The following is a 10980-nucleotide window of genomic DNA, read 5'->3' as shown; positions in this document are numbered from 1 at the left end:
GGATGTGAAGCTCTGCTGCCTCCTGCTGGACTTCATCTGCACTGCATGAAGATGATTGATGGAGACGCTGCTGCAGCTGTCTGTCACAGCAGCACACCTTAACTCAGGGGTCAGCAACCTTTACTACCAGAAGAGCCATTTTAGGCAAATCTGTCTGGAGCCACAAAACATTTGAGCATTGTTATGAATGTAACAGAGTTTATAGTCTAAGTATATAGTATATAAGTCTAATGCAGTGAGGGCCAAAGTGCAAATGTACAACGGAGTATTAGGGCCACATTGAGGGGAAAAACATCTGAGATTTCCAGAATAAAGTTATAACTTTATGAGAAAAAAAGTCGTAATATTACGAGAATAAAGTCATAACTTTACGAGTAAAAAAGTCGTAATATTACGAGAATAAAGTCATAACTTTACGAGTAAAAAAGTCGTAATATTACGAGAATAAAGTCATAACTTTACGAGTAAAAAAGTCGTAATATTACGAGAATAAAGTCATAACTTTACGAGTAAAAAAGTCGTAATATTACGAGAATAAAGTCATAACTTTATGAGAAAAAAAGTTGTATTATGAAAATAAAGCCATTATATTATTATTATTATTCTCATACTACTACGACTTTTTTTCTTGTAAACCTATGACTTTATTCACGTAATATTATGACTTTATTCTCGAAATCTCAGATATATTTTTTTTCCTCAATGTGGCCCTAATACTCCGTCGTACCGTCGTACCGTCGTACCGTCGTACCGTCGTACCGTCGTACCATAGACCTACAACAATGATAGATCAAATTAAAAATGTAAACAAAAAACAGTTATTCATTTCCACTAATTTTTTTTATAAATCCACAGGGAGCCAATGGAGAGGGGCTAAAGAGCTGCATGTGGCTCTGGAGCCGCAGGTTGCAGACGCCTGCCCTAACTCCACACGGAAGTCACCTTATGATCCAGACATATTCTACAAATTTATCTTTTACAAAATTAGGCAGTATACTCACATTCTGCTCTGAAATATTACATTTTTTTCTTTTCTATTCTGATTTTCCTGCACACCAGCAGCTGCAGTGCTGTGTGAAATAAAACTCTGCTTCCCTCGTGTGGACACAGTCAGTATTGCAGTTGCTTTATTTCCCATAATAATAATAATAAAAAAATCATATGTGTGGGTGGAGGCATTTTTAGTTACCTTTTTTATCTTGGCTGCCAGCTCTGTTTTCTCCCTGAATGTGTCTTTGTGTGTGAGAATTTGGTATCTTCAATGTATGAGGGCCAAATGTCTTCAAAAATAGTTCATCCTGTGCAGGAACCACAGGAATCTTTACAATCTTTACCAATACTCTCAATTAAAACCCCCCAAAATCTAAAGTTAGAATATGCAATATATAGTATAAATAAACAGTAAGATATAGAAAAAGGCACGTATTGGCTGTATAAAACTGTTGACTGTATAAAAGCACGATATGTACACAGAAGCACTTAAAGAGACCTTTACCTATATATTCTCAGATATACATCAATTTAAAGTAAACAAACGGAGAGGTAGAAAGTTAAAAGTGTATACAATGAACTAAAAATTCAAGGCTAAAAACAACCTCAAAGATAACAGAATTGCATTAAATGTAAATAAGAAGGGATGGAAAGGAAGGCTATTACAAACTAAACAGACATGTCATAAAAGACACTTAATAATAAATAAATGAATAAATAAATAAATAAATGAATAAATGAATAAATAAATAAATAAATAAATAAATAAATAAATAAATAAATAAATAAATAAATAAATCACTTGCAATCACACTACTCGAAAAACATATAGAAAACACATTTAAAAAATACAATAATTCCAAAAACAGACAAAAAAAGCATACAAATGCACATCTCCCTTTAGGTGCCTACAACCTAGCTCACAATAACAACAACCATCCTGCAGTTATCTCACAGCCTCATCAAGATATACAAGCTGATGAGAGTGCGGGTAGCTGAGAAATGTTGGCTACTCAGAAGGAGGACTGCCGGGAAACTCTGTGGCCAGCGTCAAGGTTAGACCAGCGGACGGAGGGATGTCATGGCAGGCCACTTGGCTGAAGTCATATGTCAGCTGCTCTCTGTGATCTGTGTGTCCAAACAACGAGGCCGCTGTGTCGTTCTGTACAAAGTCCAGAAAGTGTGAGGAAACAGAGATATGGGAGGATGGAAAAAACTGGATAAATATCAGTAAATATCACTGAGGTTATTCAGATCATTTACTTAAAGAGCCAGTGTGTAGGATTTCAGGGAATCTATTAGCAGAGAAGGAATATAATGTTCATAACTAGTCAACTACAACCATTGTGTTGTCATGTTTCTACAGTAGCCCAGTATGGACAAACCAAACACTGGCTCTAGATAGAGCCTTTCACGTTTTTACGTCACCTGAAGGCCACCATATCTACGACATGCTTGTGAAACTGCGGTAACGTGAGCCGCCGTCTGACTTCCGTTGCTAACTAAAGTAGTGTTATTACGGTAACCTCCGAGCGAGGTGAATGCCATTGCTCACGTTACCGCAGTCTTGGAAAGGGAGGAGTGAGCAGAGGAGTACGCAGTTGGTTGCAATCTGCTACCACACCACTAGATGTCGCCAAATCTTACACACTGTACCTTTAAGTAAAAATAGTGATACCGTAGTTTTAAAATACTCCATTACAAGTCATGCATTGAAAAATGTCAATTAATTAAAATTATTATTAGCAAGTATAGCATTTGTAGCTGGTCGAGATGGAGCTAATTTTAACTCTAATTTAAAATTTAATTTAATTTAATTTAATAAACTGACAATTGGTTTTAGAGTAACTACAGCTGTCAAATAAATGTAGTAAAATATTTCCCGCTGAATTGCATAAAATGGGAATACTCTACTCAAAACTGCACTTTGGTAATGTGTATGTGAGTAAATGTACTTTTCATCACTCAGTATACAAATATGAAAAGTGTCAGTGTCCCTGAAATATTCTACATTTAGTGTACATTACCCCGTACCTCTTAAATAATAGACATGAACCTTGTTTGGGTCATGTTATGTGCAATACACAGTGGTTTCAAATGACACCTCAGACCTCAAAGTCAACTTCATGGCTGAGACAGTAGGTTCAGATGGATCATATAGCAGACAACTGACAAAACAAACACCACTTCAAAGAGCAGGTGAGGACGGACTGAAACCCTCGAAGTTCACGCATCAACAGCCTGCCTCGGAGAATAATGTCCTCTGTTCTTTCTCTCCATCCCAAAGGTTCAAAACAGGGTCAAATAGTTCAGATTTACGACCACTAAAGAGAGCTATGTGGCGACACATTGAGCTGTCACCTAAAGCAGCAACAATATAAAGTGCATTACAATCACTTCCCTGATACCTAGGCCTCTCTCTGTGTGTTTTCTTTTTGTGTGTGTGTCTGTGTGGAGACAGAAGGGAGTTGGGTTGCAGCAGAAATAGCGCTGCCACCTGCTGAGGATCACATGAAAAAGAAAATGATGACATGAACATTTGTTGTGTCCCCCGCGTCTTCCTCATTTTATTGCCTCTCATTGCTCACTGATGCATTGTCTCTGCAGCTCCTGTTCAACCCTCTGGAAGCAACACCGGATGGTGTCTGACACTGTAGCGCTAATTTAACAGGAACTTTGAGTGCACATGTCAAATAGATTATATATCTGCTACCTGGAAATTAATCTGGACTGAAAATGTTAAGAGGCCTGTAGTGTAAAAATTTATTAAGGCATTATCAGCAAGTAAAATTGGTGTTTATAAATAAATAAAAAGTAAATTTCTAAACTGTTTTTATGCATTTTTACATTTGATGATTTTACTATATTTGTAAAATATTATATATTTTGAATCCTGACACATACAAGAAAAAAACAATGGATATATGTTTAATCAATATAAGAAAAATATATTCATACCCAATATGAGTATTTATATAGTCTATATTAAATATGTCTAAGAAATATATGAAAATGGCCTACTTTAATATATTTTTCCAAATCTATGCACATATAAAGCACATATTTGTTTTGGATATTGGTGACATATAATTATATTATAATTATACATATTATTATATGTAATTTACATATGCAAACATATATTTGATTTTTGTGTGGGGCGATATGACATAAGGAATAAGATATTCAAGGTGACAAATGCAGATATATCAGAATCAGACAAAAGATATCACTTAAAGGGCGGGACCATTATCATTATTTATTTATTTATTTTAATGTTTTTTTCTTTTTTTAGGTTTTTATATCATTCTATTAGCTTCCCAATGGTGTCAAATTTTGGTATGTACTGTATGTTTTAGCATCAAAATGCTATTTTACCAAGCCCTTCTATAAATGTTTTCCCACAGAAGCCAACAAGTTTGAACATGCTATTCCTGCAGACAAATATTCTCCTTCATTTTCTAATCTCTGAGAAGTCCTCACGACTCACAAAGAGCAAAAGTTCAACATGTGACCCTTCTGAAGACGTCCTTGTCGCTAATGCTCTGTTTACCGAAATCACCTTAGCACTTGCATCAGCTTTATGCCAGTATAAGCCAGTGGAAAGAAGAGAAACTTGATGCTCGGGGGTTAGAAGTGATTTGCAAGACGTGTCAGAGAGCTGCAGGCCGAGATTAGCTCTCATGCTCTGAAATCTTGATTAGGTCCGGCCAAGAAATAGTTGACAGCCAATGTAAATACAAAAACACACATGTGACAGGACAAAGAGTCAAAGTCAACTGGAGTGAAGACAACAACACAGGGATTTAATGATCAAATAGGCCTACACTGTACAACTTTTCAACCATAGATGTGTATTAAGACCTGGATACCATGCGCCACTCAGCTTTGCTTCCAATTTTTTTCCAGTGGCCACTTGTGGTATTGCAGCGAAAAATCCCCCTTAGGCCCCAAAAATACTTGCCCCATAGAACACCATTGTAAAAGAGGCATCTGTAAAACTGTTGACAGGACATCTTTAAGTGCAAAACAAGGTTGATTAAGGTCTTTCTATTATGAATTTTTGATCATTGAAGGTTTTATATTCGCAAAACTTTCCTCGAGCCGAGAAAAGCAATTTCAAAATCTGTGACGCTGGACGTCAACCTGGACGTTATAGAAAACTTCTTTGGCGTATGCGCCAGGCGAGGAGCCATTCTCATTGAACTGAATAGGCGCCATCTTGGAGTCCGGTATCCAGTTTTTATTATAGCCTACATCCATGTTCTCAACCTTTTCACATGGTTCATTTTGTGCTGTATCAAATAGGTGATTTTAGGGGGGATTAAGGGGGATGCCATCCCCCTAGTTAGCAAAATGACCAAAATGCATCCCCCTTGTTAACCCGCCATCAGTAAATAATATGTTAGTCTGGTCTGCCTGACTCATTGATCCTTTATCTGACTGAGGTTTGTGCAGGTTAGAATCTATGGCCCCGACCATGGCTCAGTGTCATTGCAACTTTTTCTCTGAGTTTTTTAGTCTTGGATCTGTAATATTCTCTAATCTATATCACTGTTGGGGGAATGAAAGAGTCGTCGTGGGGCGGTTCGCCAGTTGCCAGTGAACGTTGCGACTGTTGAAAATGAACAAATTACCAACAGGCTGTATCTGAATTAAATGTGTTTCCATGCTACGTGGTTTTGAGTCAAAACCTTTGACAGATGTGTTTATGAAATGTTCTCACATAATGAATGCTTTTCATTATGAAGAATCTCCGTAGGCTATTTTTAATTCTGTTCTTTTTTATCTTGGAAGACTGTATTGAATACTAGGAATGCTGCTGTATAGGCTAAATAAAGAAACTTGTGTTCTACTTGTGTGGCCTATTCAGACTGTGGTTGACTGTGAAACGGTACATTGTCAAATAACAATGTAGTTGGAATCAGAGAGACAAGCTTTGGCACATGAACTTAAGGACATTTATTTCAATTTATGTCTTTTTATTAGTCACTGACAGAACATCAGTCATTGCAGCAGAGCATCAATAAGAGTGATAAACAGATCCGGATGGATTGTGTCTCATCTTTTTTCCGTCTCTGTTTTCCATCTTCTTAATGAGACTGTTGAGACAATAAATTAGGCTATATATCTTCACTACAGCAGCTATTAAAGCCTGCTATTCCACCTATGAACTCAAAGTCAATGTGCTAAAAAGTGGAACAACCTTTTGTTATTTTCAGATCAATTGTCACACAGTAATTCCTGTTATTTGACCTCGATAATGTCTCTACACTTGACCCCTAATAAATAAATCAGAGTGACAAGCGCTAACAGTCTCTGCATGGCTGCCATACAGATACACATGTATGACCTGCATGCGATTAACCTTTGTACTTGATGACATGTTTGACTAATGACGCAGAAACAGTCAGAAAGGGAACAATAAATGAGTGAATTGTTTCTTTAAATCTGATACGCGTTGATAGTTAAAAGCAGCCTGTGATGGGAGCTGACCTATTCTTAGATTGTGATTGTGCTCTATTACTATGTGTGAGGTCTTTAGGGTGTGTATTGACCTCATCAAATGTATTATTACTTAGCTAGAGTTTGAACTCTTGGTCCTGTCTGGTCCTTGGTTCTTACTTATAACTCATGAATCTAATTACTTATGTTACATGCTTAGTTTATGTTTCAACTTAATTTCTAAAGAGGACCTATTATCATATTTGTGTGTTATATAGTTTTTTGTGTATGTAAAAGGTCTGCAAAGTTAAAGCCCAAAGTCCACACCAAAGGGAGTTACTCTCCCCCACAGAAACACTGCTCCTGAACTGCCTAAAACGCCTTTTCTTGAAGTCACGCCTTTTCTCCCGTAACGTGGTGATGTCACCAAGTAACATTTGCATCATACCCACCTAGCAGCTAGTTTGGCACGCCCTCAAACAAAGCTAGTTAGAGCGGAGCTGGAGCCGAGTCTGAAAAGTTTGGTTCGGTTGACCAATCACAACAGAATGGGCTTTTTGGGAGGGTGTTTTTTTGGGGGGGTTGTGCACTTTTTAAACATTAAATCGTGTAAAAATGTTTTATTAGACACCCAAAATACAAGTATGCTCCTGAAAATGAGCATAATAGGGCTTCTTTAATCAGAAGAAGAAGAATTAGATGTAAAAACGACTGCTAGTTGCTTAGCTACTGGTCCTGGCCAAGAAATAGTCTGGCACATAACTTCCCATAAAAATATGAATTAACATTTTTACACTTTGGTTATTGTACTAACCAGCTTCTGGCTCCAGCTACATATTCTCTTGGCAAGAAAGAAAAAAAACATTTCAAACTTTTCCCTTTCTCCTAAATGTGAAAGATACAATATGTCAATATTTGTGACTATTATATGGATTGATTTAGCCTATTTTTCTTTTACAATTCAAAAGGGGAAAAAAGATTATTTCAATCAACAGGAGGCAATACGTAGACAATACCATTAAGGTAATACTCATGATTTATTCTTACCCTCCCCTGGTATTGTCGTAGCATCAGGGGAGGTGATATTCATGCTTGTTACGCTGCCAGCACATTCTTGGGAAGAGACGTTATATCTGCTGTCCACACAGCTCACATAAAAAGCTGCCCATTGTGTCCGGCACCCACTGTTTGACTCTCTACGTCTTTATAGACATCCATTCACAGGTAAAACAACCACTTCTTCATTGTGTGTTTAAAGCTTTCAGTAAATTCTTCAGATTATTTAGTTTATAATAATGTTCTGTAAAATTATTTGTCTTTTTTTTTGGTTCTGGTTCACGTAAATGAAAATCTGAAGGAGTATTTCCAGTAGAGCTGTTATTATAGACCATGTTTTAACAGTTTTACAGTGTGCAAAGCCTTTATTTGTCAAGTGTTTTATTAAATTACTCGATCTTTGTGAAACGTGTCAGCCCTAATGAGAATATTTGATTTGCCAAATCGTCTACTTGTGACAACAGCTGTCACTGTTCTGTCTGTTTTGTCAGATCAAGAGCTTTTTAACAAATCTGTTGAGGTGTGATACTGAAAAAAAAAACCCCACTGAGATGCTGTGAATATAGGAGGGAGTAGTTCTTGCCTTGTCTGTGCTTAAATCCTCTTGTCAAGGGATGTTGAGGACTGTTTGCTACATGGCGCCTTGGGCGACACATTACCCCTAAACTGCACTAATACACACTTCTGTTTCTCTCATGTGCTGTTTGTTTTTGTGATTATAGTCAACGTGAGGTAAGAAAATTAATCCTCTATCCCTGAATGCTACTGTCATGGTTCATATTTGTGTAATTATATAGCTGTGTTCACTATTTAAATAGATCAAACTGTTGCCTGTAGCATCATCGCCCTTATTTGTCCCTTGCTTTGGGTTTCAGGAGCCCGACTGACCCGGAGCGATGAATCCCAAAGGGGTTAAGGTGAGCCAGCAATATCCCACAGTGTTAATCTTCCATTCATGGAGAGGGGACACATTGTCCAGATTCACAACGTGGCAAAGATCTGGCAGTGGTTATCTGGCAGGAGTTGTTATCAGCATCACTGAGAGCTTTCCCCTTGACTTCATCCTAATAATAACACATTATCTTTTGCTGCAGCGAGTTGGACGCTCACCGGTCTTTCCATATGCATATTTCTACTGTATATGGAACAGTTTAGTCAAGTGTCAGAACTGCTGCTGAGCTAAGCAGTAACATCTCAGAGGGATTCCAAAATAAAAGTCCTCAAAAACGAAAATTTGCATGCAGTTTATGATAATACAATGTATCCTCATATGATATCTTACAAAAAGTTACAAATTTCCAACAAATGTTCAGCAACACGTGTCAATTTCCGCTTGTTACATGCATACAGTCTTTTCAGAATAAACTTCCGTCTTCACAAGAAACAACTTGGTTATATTTAGGCAACAAAACAACTTAGTTAGGTTGAGGAAAAGATCGTGGTTTGGGTTTAAATAACTAACGGAAGTGGCGTAATTTAAGTATGGAAGTTACGTCACAAATTTATTATATATTTATTTCACACAGGGTACAAACACCTGTCCATCCAGACCTCCTCCCTATGTGGCGTTCTATATACTTCCTGGTTCACAATTATGTGTATTACATAGGAATTGATTTTGTGGTATTTATACAAATTACATTGCATTACTTTTCTACAATTCTACAATTTCATTTAGCAGACGCTTTTGTCCAAAGCGACATACATCTGAGAGTTCGTACAACAACAACTTTTTGTAGGTATAGCTACGAACAGTGTATGAGAAGAGCCTGTACAAGGTGTACTTGTAATTTTGTCCATCCTCGGTATATAAAATATGTCTCCTTAGAAAACTGAAGAATCATTTAAATATAATAGTCAATTTTGAAATAATATTGACAAATATCTTTTTCCACAGCCGAAGTCGAAGATCTCGGCTTCTCGCAAGCTCTCCCTCAAGGTGATATACCTATTTTGTTTGACCTACACCACCTGGCAACGACCAGTAACCACTATTATATAATATGCACCACGTTTTGATTGCATCTGTTTTGTCCGATCAGATTCTTCTCCTCTCGAGAGCCTGCGAGGATTTGGAGAATGAGAGGCAGCAGAAGGAGGAGGAGAAGGGCCGCTATCTTGGAGAGAAGTTGCCTGCTTTGCAGCTGTCTGGATTATCACTGGATGACCTACAAGTACGGCTCATAAACCACAAAAAAAGAACATCTTTTTCTACTGCAGAAAATGTATGAGCATGATTGAGAAATATGTTTAAAACCCGCCTTTTCCCCCTCAGAAAATGTGCAGGGAGCTTCATTCAAAAATTGATGTTACGGACGAGGAGAGATACGACTGTGAATCCAAAGTGGGCAAACACAACAAAGATGTGAGTCTCTGAACTCTCTCCTTATTCAATGATTCAGTCTTTATACCTTTTAAAAAGAGGCTTTCATACATTTCTGTCGTATTTTTTTAGATCCATGAGCTGAAGCTGAAGATACAGGACCTTGGAGGCAAGTTCAAAAAGCCTGCCCTGAGGAAGGTGAGGGTGTCGGCAGATGAGATGATGAGAGCTCTGCTGGGCTCCAAACACAAAGGATCCATGGACCTCAGGGCCAACCTCAAGTCCGTGAAGAAGGAGGACGTCAAACAGGACAAGGTACTGGTCTTCCAGAGTCCCACACATTTAGCCTGATGCCAGAAATTCCGTTGTTTTGGAGATAACAAAATAACAACTTTGTCTTTTTCCATTTCTGTTCAACCCCAGGTGCTCACTAATGAAGTGGGTGACTGGCGTAAGAACGTGGAGGCCATGTCAGGCATGGAGGGCCGCAAGAAGATGTTCGACACGGGCGGCGGAGATAAGTGAGACGCTCTTTGAGGACGATGAAGCTGGTCGACTAAGAGCGGGGAAAAGGAAGTTGTCTAGACGGAAATATGGAATAGTTTTCCCGGAGGCTAAGTGACTTAAAAACATAAAGGTCATAAGCATGTATAACCTCTCCTCAATTTTTCTAGGCGGCTATTTTCTGTGCAATGACTCAAAGCACTTAAAGAAAAATGTAGAATGAGTAGACACCCATTGTTTTTTTTTTTTTATCACCAAAGAACATTATTTTTGCTTTGTTATGACATCTTTAGACAATTAAAGTGGAATAAAGCTTCAGTCTTTGATGTTCCATATCCGTACTTGACTTTATCACGTTTCATTTTGCTGGCACCTGTCGGTTTATGCGCGGCACGTTAAGCAGCTTAACTCATGATGGATTCAAAAAATACATCAAGGGAGGAGGAGGGGCGCGACAGGTGTTACCTAGTTAAATTCAACCTCATCATGTTTAAATAGATCTTGCAAAAACACATTTAATGTAGGGCTGTCAATTGATTAATTGTATGATTATCCAACAGCTGTCAGTGTGTCAGTGTGCTGACTTGACTGTGACTTGCCCCAATCTGCATGTGATTATCATAAAGTGGGCATGTCTGTAAAGGGGAGACTCGTGGGTACCC

At 37.9% G+C, this 10980-nt stretch overlaps 1 protein-coding gene across 1 annotated transcript; it reads left to right on the top strand.

Moving 5' to 3' along the window:
* The first annotated feature begins 7554 nt into the window (after positions 1-7554).
* LOC119482464 (troponin I, slow skeletal muscle-like) lies at positions 7555-10653 on the top strand. The gene is made up of 8 exons (XM_037759966.1): positions 7555-7659; positions 8214-8223; positions 8367-8408; positions 9389-9430; positions 9534-9665; positions 9767-9856; positions 9947-10129; positions 10238-10653. Exons 3-8 carry the CDS (start codon positions 8388-8390, stop codon positions 10337-10339), a joined length of 570 nt encoding a protein of 189 aa, XP_037615894.1. The 5' UTR covers positions 7555-7659; positions 8214-8223; positions 8367-8387; the 3' UTR covers positions 10340-10653.
* Positions 10654-10980: the final 327 nt, after the last annotated feature.

The sequence above is a fragment of the Sebastes umbrosus genome, chromosome 23, assembly GCF_015220745.1.
Source record: "Sebastes umbrosus isolate fSebUmb1 chromosome 23, fSebUmb1.pri, whole genome shotgun sequence".
In the NCBI taxonomy this organism is placed as follows: domain Eukaryota; kingdom Metazoa; phylum Chordata; class Actinopteri; order Perciformes; family Sebastidae; genus Sebastes; species Sebastes umbrosus.
This window is presented reverse-complemented; position numbering and strand designations above follow the sequence as displayed.

Bases quoted from the DNA above. Each gene is read 5' to 3' on its own strand.
- LOC119482464 (XM_037759966.1), top strand. From the start codon at position 8,388: ATGAATCCCAAAGGGGTTAAG. The intron at 9,666-9,766 runs GTACGGCTCATA...TTTCCCCCTCAG, and splicing joins TATCACTGGATGACCTACAA to AAAATGTGCAGGGAGCTTCA. The intron at 9,857-9,946 runs GTGAGTCTCTGA...GTATTTTTTTAG, and splicing joins TGGGCAAACACAACAAAGAT to ATCCATGAGCTGAAGCTGAA.